The sequence below is a fragment of the Lichenostomus cassidix genome, chromosome 2 (assembly GCF_008360975.1).
Source record: "Lichenostomus cassidix isolate B80296 chromosome 2, HeHo_3.0, whole genome shotgun sequence".
In the NCBI taxonomy this organism is placed as follows: domain Eukaryota; kingdom Metazoa; phylum Chordata; class Aves; order Passeriformes; family Meliphagidae; genus Lichenostomus; species Lichenostomus cassidix.
In genome coordinates this window covers 109,988,741-110,015,007 of record NC_139482.1, presented here as the reverse complement: position 1 = coordinate 110,015,007, position 26,267 = coordinate 109,988,741, and the positions used below count along the sequence as shown (strand labels likewise).

Genomic DNA, 26,267 nt, shown 5'->3' with positions numbered 1-26,267 from the left:
AAAGTAGGTAAGTTAAAATTAATCAAAAATACAGACTTTGTAAGAGCATCTCATTGCCATCCTCATCAATAACAAAACTACAATAGCATGAAGTACAAACAGCCTGCAAACAGAAAGAGGAAGTTTTTTCCCAGTAGGGAATTGAGTTCACATTGATCAAGAGAGCAAGCTGGGAGAGTGTGTGCGAGAGCACAGCAGTGGCAAGGTTTTCATTAGTCTCACAAAGACTGTCCCAGTGGCTTGCCCATTTGGAAATACAGCTTCTCTTTCCTGTATACCAACAGCATAATAAATACTGGGTGGTTTCAGAAAAGCTTCCTACTTCACTGCTGGTTCCTTCTGGTTGTTTGACTTTTTAATCTTCTACAGGTTCACATCCCATCAGGAGAATAACTTGGTGGGTAAAAAGTGCTGGTTTTGTCTACAAATATACAAATAGAATATTAAAATTGACTGTGAAGCTATGGGATTCACTTTCAGGGCAGATTAAGAACCAGCTGAAATACTAAAAGAGGTTAGCTCCATGACAGAAGTTTGCATAGCCTCCTAAGAGATGCTTGGCCTCTGAAGAACATATAGTTGCCTTAGAAATATTTTAGCTCCCAGGCCAGCTTGGATGCCATTCTCCCTAATCTTTGAACATATGGTGCTCGTTGCATATGGAGCAGGGAACATTCCCTCTGCTTTCAGAAGATAAGTGATCAAATAGTAACCAAAATGCACTAAATAGAAAGACACTTCTTTTGATGTGGATGTCTGTAAATTTTATGTTTGGGAGGATATTCATTCTTAGGACATACCATTGTATTTGCACAGCTCTTACACTTTTTCCTGTGCTATGAGAAAGACCTTTTGCTCTTAGGAAAATTGTTGTTAAGGTTTTAGATTGTGCAGTTAATGTGTTCATGATGTAACCCCTAAAAGCTGGCAGTCAGTGTGTCTGGGGCATGTGTGTAACTAGTTGAAATTGCCTTAATGTTAGTTGAAATATATATGCTAACCCTTCATTGGGATCTGCCTGGTCTGTAACTCAGGAAGTTAGAAGAGGCTGTGTTTTTTTCCCTCTTTCTTTATTTTCTTCCTTTCTCACAAATGGTGTGAGAGTCTCTACTCTACAAATTGCATCGTGAGTTTGCTTATGCCAGGTGCCTCCTTTGTAGTTTTTGTGGTGGTTGTCATTTATTGAAGAAGTGTAGCTTGGTTATTCTCAGTCTCCTGCTGCAATTTCCAAATATTGGTTTCTTTTCACATAGTATTCTTGAACATACTGTGTTTCAAGAATCAGACTTTATTTTTTGTTCTAAAACGTGGTGCTGTTTCTTGTAATGAAAGCTATACTTCACCTCTTCCACGTTGTGGATTTTTTTCTTCTGTTTGTCTAAGGTCCTGTTGCAACTTTTCTTCAGTGGAAAAGAAAACAAAATAAAAACCCAACACTGGCTTTAATAAACATGTTACTTTCCCAGTATATTTACCTGTGTTTAGAATAGTGATTTAAGTATTTTAAAAAACCTTCAAGTAAACAAGAATGTTTATCTTTGAAGAAGAGATTATTCTGTAGTTTGATTAATGTTGAATATGGTAAAGAGAAATATTGTCACATCTTTAAATCAGGCAGGAGCAGATGAGTACAGTACTAGAGGAGTCTAACAGGAAGCTATGATGTGCTAAAACTGGCTGAGTGTGTGGATAGAAAGCCTCCAGCTCAGAGAAGACATCGTGCCTTTGGCTTATGGCAGGAATGCACCACTGAATTGGTTAAGTGAAGCACAGCTGCTGTGTAGCAAGCAAAATCCTGCCAACAAACAGAAGGAAAAGTTCAGGCTGTCAATGTGTCCATCTACCTTTCCCCCACTTTCCTCGTGATTTTGTCCAGAGAGTTGTCCCATGTCCTGGAGCCAAAGTGTATGGGGTTATTCTGTCCTGTTCTCTGTCCAAAGAGCAACAGCACAGAAGGAAAAGATTGCAGTTTTCAGACTTGGGAAGTTCTGCAGACCTAATGGCTTATTTCCAAAGCTTGCACTATATGAAAAGTCTGTGTAGTTTTACACCACATAGACATCTGTTGTTTTGTTTTATTTTACAGGAAATGAGTTACCAGCACAGAGAGCTACTGGAACTGGACTCAGCTAATGTGAGCACGAGCTGCCTTGCAAGTTTGCAGCAGCCAGTGGGCATCCTTCTTCTGGAGCATGCCCTGATGGCTCTGTCCCCTGTGGAGGAGCCCCCATCCAAAAAGATGCGTGGGAGGACAGAGCTGCCCCCAGATGTGATCAGATGGATTGAACTTGCAAAGTAAATTCTTGTTTGAGACAATTTACTCCCACTTAGGTTTGCCTTGTGAAAAATTCCGCTTTTATGGCTCATTGGGATTTCTTTTTTAGTCTTTCTGTCTTTTAGAATTAGATATGCTTTTAATATCTTCTCAGTTAATACTGTCAGTGACAGCAGTTAGACTTAAAAACTGTGCACTCTGATGTTGCTGTCGGACTGCTGAAAAACATCTTGTTCGTAGCTTTTGAACTGCAGGCATTTCCACTGTTCAGATATTACCCTACAAGATGAAGTTAATGTAGTTAATTATGTATTTCTAATCTTACATAAATATTTTCTAAGGCAGTAGTATTACTGCTTGTTAAATTATTATTTTTCAAATAGCTTCTGTTTGCATTGATATACATCTGCTGAGCTATTTAAAAGATTTCTCTTTTCAATTTTACTAGGCTCTACCGATCCCTTGGGGATTATGATGCCCTTCGTGGCATTTTCAGTGGTAAGATTGGGACCAAGGAAATTACACAGAAAGCTTTGTTGGCAGAAGCAAGGAATGATTATGCTGAAGCAGCTCAATATTATGATAAGGTAAAATGACAGCAAGATATTTTTGTCTCATAAATCTCTCGTGACTTAAAACTAATAAAATTTTTAAAATTTAAGCATTTTGAAAGGCAGCATATTGTCTGAAATGTCCTTGTGCTTTATTTGATTGATGCTTCATTGTGTAAAGACACTGGGAATAGATGAGCCAACAGAAAGCATCATGCTTTCCTTACTGTTTGTTACAGAGCTTCACAAGTGCAATTATTTAGGCAGACAAGTGAAAACACATGGGCACACTGCAACCCTGAGAGAGCAAATTGCATGTGTTCATGGCATGAGTTACAGTGGGTAAAAATGAAGAAGGATCTCTAACCTTCTTTTAAAATGTTCACTCTTTAAAAAGGCAGGTTTACTGAAGACAGCTACCTGAAATTAATTTATGTATAAACACTTCTAAACTTGAATTTTCTGTGTTTAGTGTTGCTGTCACGCTCTGGTAAATGGATAGATATTTTTATGAGAAATTGAATTACAGTTAAGTTGCTGGTGACTTGGAATTGAAACAGGCTTTTGGCTGGGATCTGGCACTATTCTCCCCTCCGAATTAATTCCCTAGGCACTCTCCCAAGAAGACTGGCAAGATGGAGAGCCAACAGAAGCGGAGAAGGACTTCTGGGAACTTGCGTCTTTGGAATGCTACGACCACCTCACAATGTGGAAGTCTCTGGAGTATTGTGCTACTGTTAATATTGATAGTGGAAAACCTCCAGACTTAAGCAAAACATGGAATGATCCATTTTTTCAGGTTTTTAGAGATTATTTCATTGATACTGCACCATTTTTAGCTCTGCAGGGGTGTCCTGCAGTTTTGAGATGATGAGTAAAAATGAATTGCATTGTTAGGGTTGCTTTGTTATGGAAATACGCAAAGAGTCTGCGTATTTTAAAATATTTTTAAAAATTGAAGCAATTAAATAAAAATAATTGAATAATTGAAGCAATTTAATAAAAATATTAAAAAATATTTTAAAAAATTTTCAATATTTTAAAAAATTGAAGCAATTACTTCTGCTTGTTCTTTATGATGTTTAATTTTTACCTCAAGTCTATGGCAGATCCTATAGGACCAGCTTTATCATCACCTTCTTCCTTTAGCAAGTCTTTTTGCTGCTTTTCTCGTTTTTATTTGTCTGCTTGTTTTAAGAGTTACCAAACCATGGGTTTTGAAATTGGTAGAATTTACTAACAACTTCTTGAGCTACAAGAAAAGTCTGCTGTGATTTGTTAACAAATTGGAATTTGTCTGAAGGGAAAGTACTTATAAAAACATTTTGAATGTTTTTTTTATTTATTTGATCTGCCACTGATAACAAAAAAAATTTATCATCTAATATTCCATTCCTAGAAATAAAGACTATGTTTTCAGACTATGTTTTCACCTTGTAGGAGACATATCTGCCCTATATAATACGCAGTAAGTTGAAGTTACTGCTCAGTGGGGAGAATGACCAGACATTGCTAACCTTTATTGATGAGGCAATGAAGACAGAACAGAAGAAAGCCATTATAGAGATGCACTACAGCCAAGAACTTAGTCTCCTGTACATCCTGCAAGATGATTTTGACAGAGCCGAATACTACATTAGCAATGGCATGCAGATCTTCATGCAGGTAACAATCTCTTTTATCTCTGGTATGGTTTTTCTGTATAAACTCCTGGAACAATGAAACTGCTGTTGCTATTACTGTGGCTAGATTATACTCTCAAGAGAAGCACTCAGATACAATGAGATTAGAGTGCCTTCCATGTCATATGACAAAACTTGTTTTGAATTCACTGCTTGCAGTGATGAAAGGTGAGTGAGCCAGTGGAGTATATCCTCCCATTTTAGTTTGTTGTGTCTTACTAACTTAATCTTTTATAAATTTCTCAGAGTCATTATTTGTGCAGATAATAAAATTTTTATTTCATTAATCTTTTCAGGGGCCTCCCGTCCCCAGAACAAGCTTGCAAAGAGTATTGCATTGAGAAGTTACAAATTCCATCCATTACCAGGTTTTGATCAGACTGTAGGACTTTGCCAAAACCTAGGATAGGAATTGCAGCTAGAATATGCCTCTGTGCTTGACCAAAGCAGAGTTGCCCTCTGATTATGGGCTGTTAAATTACTTGTAAGAGGTTGGGTTCTATAGCATAATATATAGCAGCATCAGATCAATAGTTGTCGAGCACTGAATGGAACCATGCTTTAAAGTCTGTCGTGAAATCTTTGATTCTTTCCCTTTCTTTTCAGAGCTACTCCACCATTGATTCTTTGTTATATCAAAGTCGAATGACCAAACTGCAGTCTGTACAAGCCTTGACAGAAATACAGGATTTCATCAATTTTATGACCAAGAGAAGTAAAGATTTTATATTTTTTTCTCAAACAATTTTCCTTTCATTGTATTCAGTAATCATGGTTTCCTGAACTTTGAATTTCTGAACTGCTGTTTGAAGGAGCATAAGTCTGGAATTACTTCTTACTGTAATAGGTCTTCTTGACAGTAAGACCTATTACAATTTTATAAGATAGGCTTGAAGATAATTCTGTGTTCTATTGCAAAGTTTAATTAGCTCAGCTCTTGTGATAAGAGTTATACATCTATTTTAAAAGTGTAAGTTATAGTTTCAAACTAAGCTTTTCTTGTTGGAGCAGCTTTTGGTAGTAAATAGTAGTTAGCAGAGATAAAAAATGGGTGTTGTATATAAGTTGTACCTACTAATATAGGCCTGAAGTACAAATTTATGTGTATAAACACAATTAGATATTAAATTTAGTTAACAGTTCCACTCTATTCCAGCATGTTCCTATATGGAAAGGAAACTAGCCAGTGGTGATCCCCAGTCTTAGTTGACACAGATGTCCTAATGGAATCTCCTGTGCTTCAGCAATAAACAAAAGTAATATGATGATCACTAAGTAGTGTTTATAGTGCATGCCCAGAAATGCAAGTATGTTGCCTAATTGCAGTTTTCTGCTTTGAATGCTAGACTGTGTTTTGGTTAGGCCGTTTTCATACTATTTGGCTTTATTTAGACGCATTTAAAATGTTCTTAATTGATTTCTAGGTAACTTAGCTTCAGAAGTTTCCCTTAAGAGACTTCTCAGAACTTGGACAAGCAGATATCCAGATGCTAAAATGGATCCTATGAACATCTGGGATGATGTCATTACAAATCGGTAAAATTGCATTCTTGGGTTAGCTTAAGTTCTGTCTGCCTGTTAAGTTCCAGGAAGTGCTTTTTTCTAATGCTGCTTGTTTTCATATGGGAGGGTTTTGATCCAATGTGTGACTTTTTTTTTTTCCTTCTTTTTTAACTGTGGTAGTCGCTTCCTCAATATAACTGGGGGGTTTGTGTGACTAACTTGCGGTGAGGAGCAAAAGGAGGTTGAGAAATGGCCAGGGAATAAACTCTGTTTTGATAGGGAAACATAGATGTTAGTTTAGGCATTTTCTTGCATCAGTGACTACATGCACTGTGTAAGCTGGCCCATTTCAGCAGCTGTTAAACATATTCATTTGTAATTGAGTAGATTAGCTGCATTTAGCTCCGTGAAACACCACCCAAAAGGCCAATATGTTTTGAATAAAAATACTTGCCTACTTCATAGGCAGTTCCAAAATGAGGGAGCATACAAAACAAGCACAGCTCTGCCACTCTCAGTGCTTCACCTGTTTATGGGGAAGTTAATGACCATTGCTTTAATTGGAGACTTCTGTTGTGCAACTGTTGCTAGAAAGAACAAAGGCTCTCTGGGGACTCCTTTGGATTAGCTCTGAAGAAGCTGGAATGCTTTTTCAAATTTGGAAGTTTTCTGTCCTTGCCATGGTGTCTGTCTTTGTCCCAATTCAGTCTTCCAGTGAAGATCTAGATTAGTCCTCTTTTCCTGTGCAGTAACTTCTTCAACAGCTCTGATGATACATACTGTGCTCTGTAATTTATTTTATTATCTCATGGTGCCAGGAAAGCATGGCTACAGAAGAGCTTATTGCAGTTCAGTATTAGGCAGAATATGTAGCATGACTTCCTTTTGAAAAAAGTCTCCAAACATTTATGACTTCAAGGGTTGTCAGGGTCTTAAACACTTTATGTGCTTTTAGAAAACCTTTGTCTCAAATTAGTAACCAAGGATGTGCCAAGTGCCACTTCAGACTGTAGTGCTGTCCTCTGCTTTTTGAGTAATAGTAATGAGCTGTGCTATTAAGTTAGGACTGGTTGTGGAGTGACAGGATTCATCATTGATTCATGGCAGTTCCCTTTCAAAAGCTGAGTATGGTTGCTGAGTATGGTTGCTGCAACACAGATTTCAATGTTGACATGTGTTTATGTGATACACATTTCAATAGCAGGTTGACATAAAATACAGCCTGGCACTCTCACTAAATAATTGAGACTCCTGTTTGTTTGCACTTCTGTCAATTTGGAATGCAAGTTACAGCTTGCTGAACTTAAGGACTGTAGCTTGCACAAAGGAACTTACTAACAAAAAATCCCACTCTATAATGGACATTATTCAATACTAACCTTCTCAGTGCAAAATACTAGAATACTTTCAGGGTCAACCTGGCCCTGTTAGGAGTGTCCAGACTCTGAGGACTGTGTTTAACCCTGCTAAAGGTTATAGCTGTAGTTTGACATTTTTTATTAGCTTTTTTTTTTTTTTAATTATTTTTATTTTCATTTGCTGTTAGGCAAATCAACACTTTTGAACATTCATTTCCTTGAATGTATACCAGAGTGATCTGTACCCCTGTTGTTGTGCAGGTGTTTCTTTCTTGACAAACTGCAGGAGAAACTTCCCTCTGATCAGGCCAATGACAGTATGGAGGTGGATGGAGAACACAGTGCTGGTGACCAAATGGAAGTGGATCAACAGAGTGAAAACATTTACTCGATGATTAAAAGCTGCAAATTTAATATGAAAATGAAGATGATAGAGAGTGCCAGGAAACAGGTGAATATAATGTCTGACAGCTTCCAATTTTGTGAGAAAATACATAGAAAAAGCTGGAAAAGCCTTTTAGGTGGTCTTTGGTACCCTTTTGCTGGGGCAAACCTTGTCTCTTTTTGACCCTGCTGTCCAGGACATTTTGAAAGCTCAAGAAAGTCAGTTCCACACTGAAAGAAAACAAAAGGATAAATGTTAATTACAAAGTTGATCATAATTTTGTCATTACTGGAAATATGCCTAAAGTCCACTTTGATCCACAGGTGGTTTTGGATACTCTAAAGGATAGATAAAGTACCTGAAATGCTTCAGTCTTTAATGGAAGGGATGCTTGTAATCAAGCATTATACTTTCTTATATACAAATAATCTCTTCTGTACAAGAAAACAAATCAAATTCTGATTGAATTAGTATAATTTACTTCAATCAGCAATGCTGAAGTTCTCTTTTTCACAGTTGTCATTACTGCTGTTAGTTAACACTAGCTAAGAACTAAAGTTAAGTGACTTAGAAATTTTGGGTTGAATCTGGCTGTTGAAATGGCTGAAACAGCCTTTTTGATGATGGGCCTTCGGTGTTCCAAGCTTGAGACAAGATGAATAATTAAGTCAAGGACTCCCATTTTCTGAGATGCTGCAGAAATCTGCAGTCATTAACAAGAGTTTATTTTAAGCAGTGTGATAAGTAAATATAATATTACTGCTTTGTTGACTATGTACTCTTGAAGGAGTAAGTGAAAAATAAGATTTCCTTTAATATTACTTACATGAAACTTCTAATCCAAACACAAACATAAGTGACTTTCTTAATGATATCTTAAATCAAGTTGTGTTTCCCATATGTGTTTGTACTACACAGCAGTTAAATGCTTGTTGAGTCATGCAGCTGGAATTATTTTCTCAGTTTTTTAAACCTCTATTCTTCTCTTTTGCTTTTCAAATTTCCCCATTAGCACAAATCTGATTCTGAATATGATACCCAGCAAGCAGTGAACATCTCTTTGTCTTACTATAACTTTACGTGTGTTACTTAAATCTTCTCATCCCTAATTTGGCTGTAGGCAGGTTTTAGTTCCTCTTCAGATAAGTCTGAAAATTCTCTTAATCCAAATACAGAACAGCTTTGCAGTTGCCCAGAAGCTCCTGAAAGACTTGCGCAAAGAAGCCAAAACGAGGGAGGACTGGCTGGTGAGGTGGAATTACGCCTATTGCCGCTTCACTCACAGCAGCAGCCGCAACCTGAGCTGTCCTGAACGTGTGCTTTCAGTGTTGAAAACCATCTCCCTGCTTGGTAACAGCCTTCTCTTTGCTTCACCTTGCTTGTTTTACAAAGTTGTTTTGTTGTCCAGTTACCAACTTTTGTTTTTGAATTTCAACAGAAGATACCAAATCTGACTATCTGAGCAAGAACATAATGGCCTTCCGGAACCAGAATCTTCTTTTGGGTACTACATATCACATCATGGCCAATGCTCTTAGTCAGGATCCAAGATGTCTTGAGCAAATTGAGAAAGAAAAGGCTGAAAAGATATCGCTAATATCAGGAGAAAGTCTTGAGAATCCTAGAAAGGTAAATGAGAGGGGAAGATCTTTTAGTTCTTCAGTATCAGAATTACTACAAATTATTACTTCAAAAGGTAGTGATGGCTGTGGACAGAGACAGAGCATGTGAAACCTCTCTGCTATTCAGTGATTTGTCCAGCAGCACCAGAAAGAGAAAGAAAATGGAGGGGAAATGGGAAAAAAAAAAGATGTGGTTGCTGGTTTTTCTGGTTTTTGTTCTCCTGGCGTTCTGCACCACTGTAGCCTTTCTAACTGGGAGAATGTTGTGTTTCTCTGTACCTGCATTTCAAGTGGAGGGGAAAGACATAGTCATAGCAGCTGCATGCACAGTGGCCAGACAAGGCTTGGGATCCTCAAAGAACCTTGATTTGTGACCTGCTTCATGCTCCCAAATGTTTTATTTGATGAAGAGATATTTATAATAGTGATAATAATACTGATACACTTAATTTATCTAAATAGTTTTAATGGCAGAACGAAGAGGGATTTTTAAGGCAGAGCACATGCAGGTCATCTTTGCCTATTTTGAGTGTTCATTTGAAGAATACAGTACCAGACTGTGCTACATCTGAAATTATATTTGCTGTCAGTTGTCCCAGATGCTGTGGCATTGACTTCTTGTCTGTCAAATGGATTAAGAATTTGAAGTACCACTGCTGGCTTATGTCTACTAATTTCTAAAGCCACCATGAAGACTGCTACATATAGAATCATAGAATGGTTGAAAGGGACCTTAATGATCATCTGGTTCCAACCACCTTGCCATTGGCAGGTACACCTTCCACTCTACCAGGTTACTCAGAGCTCCATCCAGCCAGGCCTTGAACATCTCCAGGGATGGAGTATCCACAGCTTCTCTGGGAAGCCTGTTCTAGTGCCTCACCACCCTCACAGCAAAGAGCTTCCTCCTGATACCCGGTCTAAACCTACTCTCTTTCAGTTTGCAGTGATTGCTCCTTGTCTAGTCACTACATGCTCTTGTGAAAAGTCCCTCTCAATCTTTCTTGATCACGTCAGGGAATATAGTCATATTAGTATAAAACAAAAAAAAAAATCCTCATTTGTGTTTTTTGGTTGTTAAAAGTAAAGCAGATCAAGAAGAAATTTCTGCAAAAAAAGGTTTTAAATTTTCAGGTGTGTAGAAACTTAAGCAAAAGCTTGAGCTTCATTTGTTAGCTAATTCTTAAGAGCATTATTCTTTAGGCAATCTAAAGGATGAGCATAAAAGCTCTTCTGTGTCAGGTGAATAAGATTGCCATACTGGGTATTTCTGTAAGATTAAGAAGCTTAGCCTTATTTTATCTTAGTATTAAGCAGTACTCCGACGCTAGTAGTCTCCTTCTACCTACCTGACTATTTAATTTCAGTTACAGCATTTAGTGTGGCCAGAAGGGCCAGGGAAGTGATTGTCCTGCTGTGTTTGGCAGTGGCGAGAATGCAGCTCAAATCCTGTGTTCAGTTCTGGGCCACTTACTAGAAGGACATGGAGGGGCTGGAGTGTGTCCAGAGAAGGGCAGTGGAGCTGGTGAAGGGTCTGGAGCACAAGTCCTGTGAGGAGCAGCTGAGGGAATTGGGACTTTTTAGCCTGGAGAAAATGAGGCTCAGGGAAAACCTCATTGCTCTCTACAACTACCTGAGAGGAGATTGTAGTGACATGAGGTACTCTTGTGCCATGTCCTCAGTGAGAAGCTGAGATGAAATGGCCTTAAATTGTGCCATTGGATATTAGAATTTTTTTTTTTTTTTTTTTTTTTAAATGAAAGAGTGGTCAGGCATTGGACTAAGTTGTCCAGGGTGGTGGTAGAGTCACCATCTGTGGACGTGTTCAAGAGGCATCTGGATGTGACACTTCTGGATATGGTTTAGGGTTGATTGTGGTGGTGCAGGGTTGGCAGTTGGACAGATGATCTTGAAAGTCTCTTTCAACCTTGATGATTCTGTGATTCTGTAAAGAATCTTGTCAAGTCACTCATTGCATGAGCTGCATTAGAAATGTATGATAAATATTACTATATAATAGAGAAAAAGGCATCACAATCAAAATAGTTTGATGCGTGATTTTTTAAACATGAATTCCAAGTGTAACTGTTACGCAGATGTGGCAGATATGTCTTAATAGGAAAAAAACACCAAAAGTTTTATTATATTTTCTGTTAACTGTTTCCAAAAACTCTGGTAACATTAACTTTTTGGAAGTGACAGAAATTCCACTTAACATGTCCAAAGACTAATTTAAGTTTAAATTGCAGTCCATATATTTCCATTGAAAATTGTGGAAACTAAAATTGTGGAAATCACTGCTAGAAATATTATCCCAATTTTTTTCCTTATCAGCTACTCAGAACATCTTAAAACAGTTAAAGTTTTATCTACTCAAGACTTGCAACGTAGCTCCAGTTTCAGAAAGGGTTGTTCAATGCTATTTGCTAGTGCATGTTTTTTTCCTCTTCTTGTTGAATTTCAGGTGCTGGCAGGTCTGAACAAGAAGGCTTTTCAGTGTTTCAGCTGTGCTGTGAGGAAGTCTGAAGAGGAGATGCAGTCCCACTCCATGGACCATGTGGATGTGGTGGGAGTTGTGGATGCATATATGACTTTGATCAGCTTCTGTGATGAGTATCTGCGTAGGGAAGAGGAAGGCTTGCTTGGTTAGTCAGGATTTCTCCTAAGCTTGTGAGATGTATTTATCTGTGATCCTTTTGTGATACCCAGGAGATCTCCATGAGCAACACAGATTGAATTGAAACAGAGCAGTTTGGCCTCCAGTTCAGCTGTATTTGTACTCATTTTTCACCTCCACTGTTGCTGCTAGCTCTGGTACTAGTGAAGCACTTGTGAGAAATATATCATATCCAGCAGATGCTTCCCTTGTTCCTTCCCAGACCACAGCAGCCTTGTATTTAAAGCAGGCAAGATACCAGCAGTGATGCAGCTTCCTGATAAAGCTAATCCTTACAGTCCCCAAGTACATGTGTTACAGATGTGTGCTGTTCAAACAGATGGGAAGGAGAACAAAGTAAAAACACAAAATACACTTGGAAAAAAAAAAACCCCAAATTGTAAAGATGAATGTTTCAGATGATCAAAGACATGGAACAAGTGATGGTGCTTCTGATAATTCTTGTTTAATGTCTCTTGGCAGAAATTAACACTGTGGATCTGCAGCAGTTCCCAGCTATTGTGGTGGAGAAAATGATAAAAGCTTTAAAACTGAATTCCAGAGAAGCCAGGCTGAGATTTCCTAGACTGCTCCAAATAATTGAAAGATATCCAGCAGAGACATTGGGTCTAGTGACACGAGAGGTTAGTTGCTTCAATTTTTCTGGCAGCAAATGTTGCTATAAATCAAATTTTAAAGGTGGGGGTGGAGGTTGGATACATTGAGAGGTTAGACTGGTAAGTTTTGCTTCAGGGAAATCAGATAAAATTTATTCCATCATTGTTCCTTGTCTTTTCTGTAACTTGCTGAGTCTAATTCACAAGGACAGAAACCTTCTACTTTAAAGTTCAACTTTTCATCATTATTCTGATTCCAAATGTTAGTTTGAGAGTTGCTGGAGAAAAACTGTGCTGTGTTTTGTCTTCTTTTTTTTTTCCTTCAGAACAATCTAAATGGGCTGACAAAGGTGGTTAGTATCAGGGTGAGGAATGTATCTTATTTCTGTAGGCTGTTTCCTGTATGCAGGAAGCCAGCAGCTTTTCCAGATTCATTCCATGTCTCCCACCTCTCCCTGAAGTCCTTCTTCACTTCAGCGGTTACTACAGCTTTGTCTTCCTCTGTATTTCCCACTTCCTTCCTTCTTACAACCTGTCTTTCTACTGCCGTTCCATGGCAGGATACCATGAGCCTCCCCTGCTGCTGTGGGACAGATAAGCTGAGACCTTCTCTGTGACTCATGCCTGCTCCTGCCTTGGCCTGCCTGCCTTTTTAAGCCCCTGTCATTGTGCTGCTGCTCCCAGAGCAACAGGCCCTGTCAGAGAAGGAACTCAAGTGAGACAGAAACTTGGGTTTGTTACCCCAAGGACCTGAGAAAGCAGCAGAAATGGCTGAGGTGCACAAGGTGTGGCCACAGTGAAACACCAATAGTTCAAACAGAACCTGACACCCAGTCCAGTTGACAAATCTCACCCAAAAAGGGAGTTCACCTGGCATTTATTTATCCTATCATCTGTCTTTCTGTGACATAAATGCTGGCAATATGGTCTTAAATTCTATTAGAAATGCTTAAAGCTGAACAAAGGACAAAACTGTGATAGGAATTTCAGTGTTCCCCTTCCTGGCATTTTCTACTCAAATCAAGACTTCAACCCAATGGTGTTTGAACTGAATTTCTTCAGAATTTTGTGTTATTTTTATGTGATGATCAAAAATTATTGTATTGCATCCAGAGAGAAAAGCCACAAGTTTGAGTGTAAAGCCTCATATTGATCAACAAGCTGCAAGTCTTTATAATGGAAAATGTATTGAGCAGCAGTGGTGGTAGAAGCAGTGATGAAAATAATTAAACCTGTGCTTCATTGGGGAATGTTTTGCATACCTAATTGACGTTCTCTGTTTCATTTTCATGTTTCTCTATGTCAGGCTGCTCCACAGAGCAGTTTCAGTTGTTTGCTATGTTTGGTATTTTCGAGGAGGACCAAAGCTGAAAGCAGTGTCTGTGTTTTTGCAGCTTTCTTCAGTTCCCTGTTGGCAGTTCATTGGTTGGATTAGCCAGATGATGGCACTACTTGACAAGGATGAAGCAGTAGCTGTACAACATACTGTTGAAGAGATTGCAAATATCTATCCCCAGGCACTCATCTACCCTTTCATGATCAGCAGTGAAAGTTACTGCTTCAAAGATACTGCAGCTGGCTGCAAGAACAAGGAGTTTGTAGAAAGGTGAATTTGCAATTGGAGTAGCTCTTTTGTATGTTTTTTATTCAGGAGTGGACAGATTTATTTATTTTTCCTACACAAACTCTTTTCTTTAGTGAGCATGTGAAATATTAGAGGCTAGCCTTGAGTTTTCATTTAAAGGCACAGAGAAATGAATACATCAGCTCTGTCAGTGTCAGATACACTCAAGTTGGTGGCATGAATACTTTATGAAGTTTTGGGTACATATAGTCCCCAGGCTGTTGGAAGTTAGAAGTTTTCCAAGATAAAACAGAAAGACCACAGAGACAACCCCTTTTTCCTTTTAACTCTGTGGTATTGAATATTTACAATCTTTCTAATACCAAGAGGAAAGCAGGTATGTTTAAATAGAATAGATGCTCATACCAGACTTCAGAGAGGACAGTGAAATGGATGCATATTACCTTGGGTAATGACAACACTTGGTTATGGTGTTCTCTGCTTTTTCAGTGTGCAACGTGCAGCTTCTACAAGCCTTCCCTTGCCCATTTTGCCATGCAATAGCACTTGAGTTAATCCCCAGGCAAAAACCAGTTTCTACCACACAATGCTGTAGAACCACTCATAGAATTTTGGGTATCTTTTTGCCTTTTGTTCAGATCTGATATATTTGCTGAGTAAATTTTTGCTTAAAATAAAAGGATGAAGTCTTGTGTTTCACAGACAGTATCACCCTTCAGTAGCTGTCCTGACAGGGTGCATAGTCTGGTCAATGTCTGTGTCTGTTTCAAGCATGCTTTCCACTCACTCACCAAGTTCCTATTTCCATAGTGGGATATATAATTAAAAAATTGGGAGCTGTGTGGCATGTTTAGTCAACACATAAACAGTCATGCAGCTCAAGAGGGACTCTTACCTACCTACACCTAAATTATTTGACCAGATTCTTGTATACAGCAGACAGTCTAGATCATTGCTTATCTGGAGATTAGGTGGTGATGGTAGTTCCTGTTGCATTGTGATACATTTTTCGTTTCTGTTAAAGGATCAAGAATAAGTTGGATAGAGGAGGAGTAGTTCAAGATTTTGTTCACTCCCTGGAGCAGCTCTCTAATCCTGTAATGATTTTCAAGGTAAAGTGTATTTCTTTTCTCCCCTTCCCCTTCGTTCCTCACCCTCTGTTCAGAAGAGCGAGGGCTGGGCGGAGCCTGACACAGTTCAGTTGACACCACAGCCACAGGAAGTGGTTCAACCCATCACCAACTCATGATGATGATGATTTTGGGGTACTGTCAGCAGCTTTCACTGGTGATGCACTTCCTCCCTTGTGCCAGCTGGATGTTCTGCTCCAGCCCTTTCCAGCTTTCCCCTTCAGGGTCTGTGCCCTGCCCCACAATCACTCTTCCTTAATCATTCCGAAACCCTTACAGAATTATCACTGTGGCAGTCTTTATAATTTTGAACTATTTGTGTTCAACTGCTTGTGTTTTTATGCCCTTTCCCTGCTGGGCATTCCTGTCTATGTAATGACTTGTTTGCCCAAAGGATTCTTGTCCAGTGTTTGTTGCCACTCCTGGCCCCACAGAGGCTTTCTTAGTTTGCACTAAACACTATGGTAGTACACATAGTTATCATAACGAAATAGAAACATTTTATCAAAACACAGAATAAAAGGGAAATATTTCCACAGTCGTTTGGTTGCTCTTCTTGTTGTCAAAAGACATGTAATAGTTGACTATTAGTAAATACAGGAACCCCAGTGCAATCTGAGTGGCTTACTGAAGAGTAAGGGTCAGTAAATCTTTTCTCAGTACTCATCTGTTTTCTTCTCTTTGCAGGACTGGGCTGAGGATGTCAGAAATGAGTTGTCAAAAGCTCAGAGAAACAAAAAGAAACTTAAGGAAATGTATGAAGGAATGTACAAGAATTTGGGAAATTTGGAGGCTCCTGGCCTTGGATTGATGAGGAAAAGGTTTATTCAGGTATGTGTGATTACTGAGTAGTGTTGGCATTGTGTGCTTTTCTAGAAGACAATAGAGAGTCAAAAGAGGGAAGCAGATCACAGCTTTTACAGGTGCAGCAGGACTTGATGAGACTTGATCAAGTCAGGAGTAGGACTGGGATTTCTTTGCTGGAAGACATGGACTTAGCATATTTCACTTTCCACTTCTAACTGCCCTGCAGGGATAAGTGTTCCCTCTTACACAGCTTCTGCCTCTCCTGTCCTGCATGCTGCCAGGTTCTTAGGACCTGAGTCTCTAATCATCCGTGGGAATCTGGCCTTGTTTTTTGTTCCCTGCTGCCAACAATCTACGAGCACCTTAGGGAGTTTTGCTCTATTATACTACTCAAATTTTCTGCCGATACAAAGTTACTTAGGGTAAGTAATACAGAAGAGTTACAACTATGAAGAATTATAGAAAAGACTTTCCAAAACTGACTGAGTTCTAAAGTAGTGAAAATCAGTGTAGAAAATGAAGTGATACACATGGCAAGAAAACATAATTACTTTAGTATCATTTAGAAATTCCTCGGGTTTTAGCTGACTACTGCAGTTCAAGAACAAAATCTTGATTTGTGATAGTTCTTTGAAAACATCAGCTGTGAATACTCAAGGGCAGTCAAAAAGGAAAAGCGAATGCTCATCATTATTAAGAATAGAGAACTAAACATGGATTTGTACATTGGCATAGCAGCCTTCTCTGACTCTTCTTGAACATTGTAGTCCTCATCTGCAGTGTTCTCAACACAGATATACTAAAATTGGATGAGGTTCAAAGTGGCAAGAATACTCAGAGGTACAGAGTAACCACTGCTTGAGCAACTTCAGCATTCCTCCAGTTGGAAAAGATGCAATGATGACAGATACAATAAAACTCTTAACATCCTTCCCAACACCGTTGGTGCTAGGTTGACTGATGGTTGGACTTGATGAACTTAGAGGTCTTTTCCAACTGTAACAATTCTATGATTCTATCAGGAGTGCCAAGCATGAAGTAAATACTCTATGGAAGTGGCAGGTTCAGACCAGTGAGAAGTGTTTCCTCTTTCAGTACATGCTTAAGTGCTGAACTCCTGCTGCAGTGTTCCGGGTGCTCTCATGGGTTCAAATAGCAAGCAGGCAATAGCACCGAGAGGGGAAAAGGCTTTGAGGGCTTCTACATACAAATGCACACTTCTGGGTCCAGAAATCCCTGAGCTGCAAATTGCTGAGGCCAGAGAGTGATACTCGTGTAGAAGGAGCATCCTGACTGAATGCCTGAACCGCCTGTGCATAGCCCCGTGGCCAGGGCGGGGTGGATCCAGCTCTCTCTCATTGTGGCCATCCTTATGTCACATTAGCATTAGATAAACTAACCTGGGTGTCTGTAGGGAGATTCCTTCCCCATGAGCGGGAAAGGTGGAGGATGAGAGTAAGGAGGAGTCGGGAGGAGGTGAGGTGATAATGAAACAGAAGGGGTAATTGGGAGTTGAGGGGCACACTAACCCTTTGAATGTGTTGCTGTGAGATAAGATGGGTCTTTGATGATAATGACTTTCAACTTAAGAGTAGGGGATAAGAATGTGCAGGATGTGCCGAGTCAGGGGTGGGGGAAGGGAGAGGGGAGCAGCTATACCGGGTACAACAGAGCAAGGGATGTAGCAGGCATGAGCACAAAGGCTGTTTGGATGGTTTGTGTGCCCACTTAAACCAAAAATATCCATGGCTCTTTAAAATGCTGAAATGTGCAGTATTCGAGGATACAGGGAGAAGGGCAAGGGAGATGCTGGAGAGGGGTATCAGGGTTGTTCTTCCCTGTTAAAGGGGAGAGCAGTGTTCCTGCAGAGAGTAGCTGCAGAAGAGAGTCAGGGTGACAGCGCACAGGCTCTGAATTCTTTGCTTTCATTATGCGTTATTCTGAGGAAACAAAGTATGCTGTGAGAATAACAGTATCATTTCTAGTGTCTTTGCTGGGGAAAAATACAAGTTGTCTCCCTTGACTGACACATAAAATTGCTCTACCATGTGAAGTACTTCAGGTTTATAATCTGGAAATAGTTTTAGTGATAAAGATGTTGCTGACTGTAGCAGTCTCCTCAAAAGGATAATGTTTTTTGTATTTTCATTTGTTTCAGTGAAATAGCTGTGTCCTTCATAGCTTGGGAGAAAAATGATCAGGCATTAAAAAAAAGTATCTTTCCAAGCCATTAATACCAGGTCCAAGAAGGAACATTTGGTTTTTCTAGAACCTTGAATTACGACAGGAAGTCAACTCAGTTAACTATTTGTAGATAATACTTACTTTGTTTATTAAATGGATCCGTGTGAAATGACTTTGCACTTTTCTTTCGTTAGGATATTTTACAAACCTTAAAATATGGGTTTATACATTTTATGTCCAAAATTATTGTAATAATTATTGTATATTAAATAATAAATCCAGTAGTAAATAGAACATGTAAACGTTTCACAGAATCACAGAATGGTTTGGGTTGGAAGGGACCTTAAAGATCATCTGTTTATAACACCATGGCATGGTGTTATAAGCATGGCCATGTTTATAACACCATGGGCAGAGACATCTTTCACTAGACCAGGTTGCTCCAAGCCCCATCCAACCTGGCCTTGAGCACTTCCAGGGATGGGGCATCCACAGCTTCTCTGACTAGCCTATTCTGGTTTGTATTAAGAATTTCTTCCTAATAGCTAAACAAGCTGTGTGTGTAGATAGGAAGGTACTGCTTTGCTGCTTTTGGGTAGTTTCTAGCACTGTGTAAACAAGATTCCTTTCTATAAATGATTGTTAGGCTTTTGGGAAGGACTTGGATGATCATTTTGGCAGAGGTGGTTCAGAACTGTTGGATATGAAGACTAGTGACTTTGATGAGATTACAACTTCTCTCATCTCAAAAATGAACAAAACCCATAAAGAACCTGGAAACCTGAAAGAATGTTCACCATGGATGAGTGAATTCAAAGCTGAGTTCTTGAGGAATGAACTAGAGGTTCCTGGTAAGTTCCCCTTCAGTGTTGACGGTGAACTATCCCCTACAAGAAAGTTGCTACTCTTGAGCTTTATTTCTGACACTGGATATATGGCCTTTCTTTCTGGCCTTATACCTTTCTGGCCTTATTTGAAATAATTCTGTTCATTCATTATCTCTTAAATCTGTTCTTAAGCTGTAGTCCTGATTTTTAAAATTGTATCTAAACTTGTATCTCTTACCTAAGAATTTAGTATTTTTCTAAAGGCCTGACTCCAGCAAATCTGCTGTATATTTTTTCTAAAGGCCTGACTCCAGGAAATCTGATATATAAATCTAATTCATGTTTAAATCTAGTTAAAAAAAAGTTATGTCTTCTGAAACGATCGAGAGCTCAATTCTAACAGCTAAAACAGGAAAGGGTATCAGTAATTCACAGATAAAATCATACTGTGTATATGTTGGATCTTTTTTTACGCATTTAAAAGTATTTTCTTCACAGTTGTCGTTCTACCAGTTTCACAAAACATTTGCATGTGTGTTCTGGTGTTGAACACACTTTAAAATAACATCAGTCTATGTAATTTTTTCTCATATTTTTTTCCCACTACCACTTCAGGTCAGTACGATGGAAAAGGGAAACCACTGCCGGAGTACCATGCAAAAATCTCAGGATTTGATGAACGGGTATGTTTTTAAGATTGAGTCAGAATCAGGTGTGGTATAAATCTATGTCTATATTTATTTGAAGAATTTGGCAGTAGCAGGGTCATTGCTTGTTTTACACATCTTGCAGCATACAAAGGAAGGGCAGCAAGTGAGCATTTGTTTTTCTAGTATAATTGAGTAACTTGATTATGTCATCTAGGAATGACAGATATGCATAATTCTAGTGATGATTCTGTAAGACCAAGTCTTCTGTCACAAATATTTTGCTTTTTCCTGTCTTTTTCCAAGATAAGTGTAATGGAATCCTTGAGGAAGCCAAAACGTATAACAATCCGAGGCAGCGATGAGCGGGAATATCCTTTTCTTGTCAAAGGTGGTGAAGACCTGCGACAAGACCAACGCATTGAGCAGCTGTTTGATGTAATGAACATTATCCTTTCCCAAGATGCTACATGTAGCCAAAAAAATATGCAGTTAAAAACTTACCAGGTCATCCCCATGACAACAAGGTAGGTGTTTATCTTGAAGGGACAGAAATCCTTACGTTAACATCCATTACTTTTGGGATGTTGGAAAGTGAGAATTCTGTGTGCCAGATTCAGATTGAGAGTGTTTTGTGCCTTTTTTTCCCCCTTTTCCTTTTAAACAGCATTGAAATTGCTTTGTCTGGAAACTGTTTTTCAGAGTGTATTTAAATTGGTAGCTTTTAACCTTCTTTTAGCAGGCACTAGAACGTGTTGCTTCCCATTTGTGATGTTCCTATAAAGTTCAGCTCTGAGCTACTTGTTCTTATCTCTGACTTACTTTGTTCCAGACTGGGACTCATCAAGTGGCTGGAAAATACTTGTACCTTAAAAGAATTCCTTAAAAATAGCATGTCTGAAGAGGAAGATATCAGCTATTACAGGTGACGCTTGGTTTAGTTGTCTGCTCTAATAGAGACCACTACTAATGAGGTTTTGGACAACTGATAGTCTTGCGGCAGGATTTCCCTTTTCCTTTTTCCCTTTTCCTTTTCCTTTTTCACTTTTGTCTTTTTTCTTAAAGAATTAAATAAAAGCACTTAGAAGCAAGGAGGCAGTTTGTACTTCCTGACCCAAATTAGTAATTGGCAACTGTTTGTTTAATGAGTGCCATTGTACCTGGAATATCCTCCACCCAGCTTGTTTAAACAAGAGGCTTATAATTATAATCGTATGTGACGTCATTATCATCACCATTTCCTTATCAGCAGATTGATTTTACAAGCAGAGGATTTTGATCTCTTGATTTGATCAGGCAGGAAATGGACTTAGGTCAATGGGGGGCAGGGGAAGGGAGTAGAGACAGAGCTATTCAGAACATGGGCTCAGCAGTGAGTCAGTGATGGGGGATGGAAATTGGCAGCAAATGCACAGAACACAACTGTAAAAGAGCACTCTCTCTGACTTTATACAAATGCTGGGTTTGAATAAATCATATTGCTTTTTGGTGATTGTAATTGGAGGTTGAATATTTGTAAAATTAATTTAATTCTAGCATTTCAGCCTAGTTCTGTCCTGGAATTTAGAAATGTGGTTTAATTTACAAATGTGGTTCTTAGTTACATAATCTCTGTTTGGGTTTGTCTGAGTGTTGTTGTCACCATTTATTTTACGAGTTAACATTTATCGGGCAGGTTGGAGTAAACTCCAGCGTGGAGGTTGGACTCCAAAGAGTCTTTATTTCCATGGTTGTTTGATTTGTGAGCAGTTTCGGAACTGCTACAGATCCTGCATTACTGCTGTCTGGTTCTCTGTTGTGAACAGCAGTGGTTTAATGTTGATCTCAATTCACTGAGTGGGAAAGTGAAGGAACACTCACATGGAACCATCTCGTGAGGGAAGGAAATTTATAGTATGCTAAATGTGGAAGATCAGTGTTTTTCTTAAAGCAGGTCGTGATTTATTTTTTAGAAAGGCTTTGTTTTACTGTGTATATAGACATTAATATTTTCCCATATGTTATTCAGTCAAGACAATTAAGACATTTTAGACTGAGCTAAGGTTAAGTGACAGCACTCACAAAGGAAAGTTTTGGTTGGGGTGGGGGGAACAACTTTCTGACTTTTTGAAATCCTTTATCCTAAAGTGATGGGCTACAGTCTATAACTGATAAATGCTTCTTAAATGGAAATGGCATTCTCTATCTCAAAATATGCTTTGGAAGGAAGAGAGAAGGCTGCTGCTCTTCTAAGTTGTTGCCTCTCTGGAGCAGAAGTTTAATGTCTGATGTATTTAGTGAAGATGGGGAAAAAAATATCAGATTATTCCGTAAGCAGTGCAACTAATGAATACTGGCTTCTTATGGATTAATAGCCTAAGTTCAAGCACCCATTCCTCCTCTTTTGTGCACACTGAGGGGATACCAAACTGCCTTCCTTCATTCCCTGCCTGCTTGGGTGGACAAAGGGCAGCATGTACTGTGGTAGACTACATAATGCTTCTCAAAGGGCTACGAGACTGAGTCAAAAATACCTTTCTGGAGAAATTGTTTTGGATCTTTCTTTGGAAGGCAGCATCTAATTTTCACAGTGCCTATTGACAAATTAGCACCTTTGAGATGTCTAATCTTCTGTCAGATATGACTGAAGTGCCTTCAGAGCTGGGGGAAAGGAGGTGGATGGATCAGCCTATACACTGACTGCATAAACTTCATTTCCATAGCAAGGCTAAAATTAATTTAGGCTGTAGCTTCCTGACTCTTCCTTTGCATAAAAATCTCATGGGTCAGAGCAGCACACAGCCTGTGACTATTCTAATAAAGAGTGGTAAGATCATACAGGGAAATCATCAATGCTTTTCTTCTTTTGTTTTGTCCCTAGCTCGAGAGGACCTCGTGCCACCTATTCTGAGTGGCTGTCCAGGATGGGTGGGAAAGCACAGGGCATCTCTCGATACCATGCTATGTACAGGTAGGTTTCAAAAGAGACCTGCATATAAAACATAGAGTGTGTACACACAGAGAGTTGTAGAAATTCCAGGAAAAAAATATGATCTGCATTATCATATGATGGCTTGATCTGATTTTTGCTCATTTTACTGCTTTGTCTTACTGGAGATGCTCTGTGAGAGGAATTTATCCTCTTGCCAAAAATCCTACCAGAGCACAGGAATGCTTCCAGAAGCTTGCTCACTTCCTTTAGAGAGTGTCTAGAAGCAGATGCTGCTCTTCAACTTTATTTTCTAGGTGTCTTGTTCCTAATTATGCAGTTAGGTAGGCTGCCTCAGAGCCCAAGCATCTGCTGGAGTTGGACACAGAAAATCACAGTGATTCACTGAGAACTTAGGAATATTTGATGGTTTGGGTACAGACTTGAGCATTCTCTCAGAAGAATTTCCACACCTACCTAGATCTAACACATAGGTGGTGAAGTGTCCAGAGGAGCATTTCTGATAAGATCATAATCTGCTTAAGCAAGTGTCTTGCTTTTTAGAGGAAAACTCTGACTCATTTAACTGAATGCATCTACATTAATACTTGCATTCAGATCCAGAATGTGCTTTTGAAGTAATTCCCAATCACCCCCACTCATCTTCTGTCTGCTGCATCAAAGAGCTGTCCTCTAATTCACAGCTCTGCTCCTTTCAGAGGGAAGTAGACTGGAAGGAAAGCACCCAGCACATTTCAGCTGCTCATGAGCATTCAGTTCCCAGAACTAGACATGGGCTAGCGCAAAGCCTCCTTCCCCAAATCTTCATGGCATGAATGCCTTCAGCAGCAGTTCTTTAGTTCTGTTGCTTCCCCTGTGCTGCACTACTTTCTAGTGTCAATATAGACTCAGCCTGCTGCTAAGAGGTTTAACTAGGGCCTTAATTTCTGTGCTTGGAAGAGACTGTCCAGCCAGAAAGAACGTGATTGTATTCCTGTATTAAAACTTAACCCATCTACTTAATTTGAGGGAAAATACACAAGACTACATACTCTTTCGTATTTAGAAATGTGAGCCTTGGAAATAACTGTTGGGAGAGAGAGGAAGGATGGGGCATTTCTAATATCAGATAACAATTTGGGGGATGAACTCTTCATGGCTTTCTGTACTGTTTACTGGAGTAAGTACTGCATGCTACTGTGGTTTTTTGACATCCTGCAGGCTGTTATTTCAGCAGCTACCATTCTTTCTCCACTCCACTGCAGAAAAGCAAGCCGTACAGAAGCAGTCATGGCTTTCAAAAGCAGGGAGAGCAGCGTTCCAGAGGACCTGCTGAGGTAAGTGTGCTGCTGCTGGCCGCACATTGTGGAACAAAAGTTGATGTTTCTCTGTGCTCAACAAGAGGTTCTGTTTTGTCAAGGCGAGCCTTTGTGAAAATGAGCACTTCTCCCGAGGCCTTCCTGGCCCTGCGCTCCCATTTTGCCAGCTCTCATGCACTGATGTGCATCAGCCACTGGATACTTGGGATTGGAGACAGGCATCTGTCCAACTTCATGATTAACAAGGAGACAGGTGGCATGGTGGGAATAGACTTTGGATACGCTTTTGGGGCAGCCACACAGGTATTTATTTTCAATTGATTTGTTACAGCTTTTGCATTTGTTACATGCAATTACATGTGTGTTCTCCGTACTAAATTTGATGCTCTTCAGTTGCCATTGTTCTGGCATTGTAATCTTTACAAGTTATTTCTAGTTAATTGAATAAAATATCTGAGTCCAGATATTCTTATACAAGCAGTTAACTGTAGAACTCCACAGAGTTGATACAGTGGTGTTTTCCATAGTTCAGCCATGCTTTCAGCCACTATCACTGAATATTCATGACTAGAGCTTTGATGTCACAACTTGGTTCAATTCTACTTTTGCAGGTTATTTTCAGTTAAGTGACGAAGAGGGTTTCAAAGCTTAAAAAGAACAAAATCTTCCCTTCTAATCCTTCTGTTCCAAGGCTTCTTACTTCTTGTTTTCTTTTGACTGTCCTTCCCCTTGGCTAGTTTTTGGGTGTGCCAGAGCTGATGCCCTTTCGCCTGACTCGCCAGTTTGTTAACCTGATGATGCCAGTGAAAGAGTGGGGACTCATTTACAGTGTGATGGTGCATGCTCTAAGGGCTTATCGTTCAGATCCAGACCTCCTCATCAGCACCATGGATGTATTTGTAAAAGAGCCTTCTTTGGACTGGAAGGTGGGGTTTTGTCCTCTTTCCTTTTTCTTCATGTGAAAATTCTTAAACTGTGATAAGAATAAAACCAATGAAAGCGGAAGTATGCCTTAAGGCTCACTCTCAGTACTCCTTTTGTCTTTTTTATGAAGTTCTCAGAGAAACTGAATTTAAAAGTATTTTAAATTACAGAATTCTATATTAATGTACAAAAAAAAGTAGCATATGTCTGTGTTATCAGTGTACTGTTCTTTATCTTTCATGATAATCCTAAAGACGTGGGTATCTCTTGATCACATTATGTCACTTATGGCAGCAGCGTAAATATTTTCAACTTTTTGCATTAAACCTCCTAAATTTACATAACAGCACTGTATGGATCAAACAAATAGTTACAGAGAAAAAATCTGAAACTAGTTGCATTTCAACTTCAAATTAAAGTCATAGGCAAGTTAGATATTATCTCACTGCTTTGTCCTCCACTGCATCTGCAATTAAGACACTGGCTTGACTTGCTATGATCTGCGGCTTAAAAGCCTTTTTTAAGTGTGTGATTTATGACAAATAGGGCAAATTTGTTTTCTCCTTAGAACTTCGAACAAAGACAGCTGAAAAAAGGAGGCACGTGGATTAAGGAAATAAACACCTCTGAAGTAAACTGGTACCCTTTGCAAAAAGTCAGCTATGTCAGAAGAAAGCTTGCAGGTGCCAATCCAGCAATAATCACTTGGTAAGACGCTCTCCTTTTGCTTTAAACTGCTCCACTAAGAGCTTTGGAAGGCTCCTGTGTCAGATTTTGCTCCCTGTGGATAGAATGGCAGCTAGAAAAAGAGAAGAGACAGACAGGGCAGAATTTCAGCAAACCTTCTGTCAGAATCATTTTGGTCCACATACAAGCTCTCTGAATCACCCTGCCAGCCAAAACACCAGATATCTCCCCATGAGTTTTTTTGCTCCAGCTCAGGCCTTCTGAGCAGTTTTACTGCTCCTGGCAACACACACCTCCCCTCCCTGTCAGGCTGCTTAATCTCATAGTCCTCAGCCCACTGTTCTTTATGTTTGTCTCCACTGCTTTTAGGGTAGGGATAGTATTTAAATTAATATATGCTTCCAATGGAGGATTGCTTGAAATGGAACCTGAACCAGCTGTAGGGGAGGCATGGAGGAAAGCTGCTTACGAGAAACTTCAAATTCAAATCTGGTGGCATTCTCAGGTTATTTATGTCAGTCTAGTCAAGTCTGGCTCAAGCCAGAATGTCTTTAAAGTTCAGTTAAAAGTACAATTAATCCCTTCCATCCTCTCTTAAAA

At 39.3% G+C, this 26,267-nt stretch overlaps 1 protein-coding gene across 1 annotated transcript in view; it reads left to right on the top strand.

The window, feature by feature from the left end:
* Nucleotides 1–26,267, top strand: part of PRKDC (protein kinase, DNA-activated, catalytic subunit) — an 81,751-nt gene that overhangs the window by 54,680 nt on the left and 804 nt on the right. Inside the window, 23 exon segments of the mRNA XM_085052805.1 lie at nt 2,087–2,295; nt 2,724–2,862; nt 3,437–3,625; nt 4,267–4,491; nt 5,115–5,223; nt 5,933–6,044; nt 7,631–7,820; nt 8,930–9,104; nt 9,193–9,383; nt 11,841–12,021; nt 12,516–12,676; nt 14,044–14,255; nt 15,259–15,346; nt 16,052–16,195; nt 19,002–19,206; nt 19,798–19,865; nt 20,136–20,356; nt 20,662–20,754; nt 22,690–22,779; nt 24,003–24,074; nt 24,158–24,359; nt 24,794–24,982; nt 25,549–25,688. Of these exon segments, the coding sequence (XP_084908931.1) occupies nt 2,087–2,295; nt 2,724–2,862; nt 3,437–3,625; nt 4,267–4,491; nt 5,115–5,223; nt 5,933–6,044; nt 7,631–7,820; nt 8,930–9,104; nt 9,193–9,383; nt 11,841–12,021; nt 12,516–12,676; nt 14,044–14,255; nt 15,259–15,346; nt 16,052–16,195; nt 19,002–19,206; nt 19,798–19,865; nt 20,136–20,356; nt 20,662–20,754; nt 22,690–22,779; nt 24,003–24,074; nt 24,158–24,359; nt 24,794–24,982; nt 25,549–25,688 (3,605 nt within the window).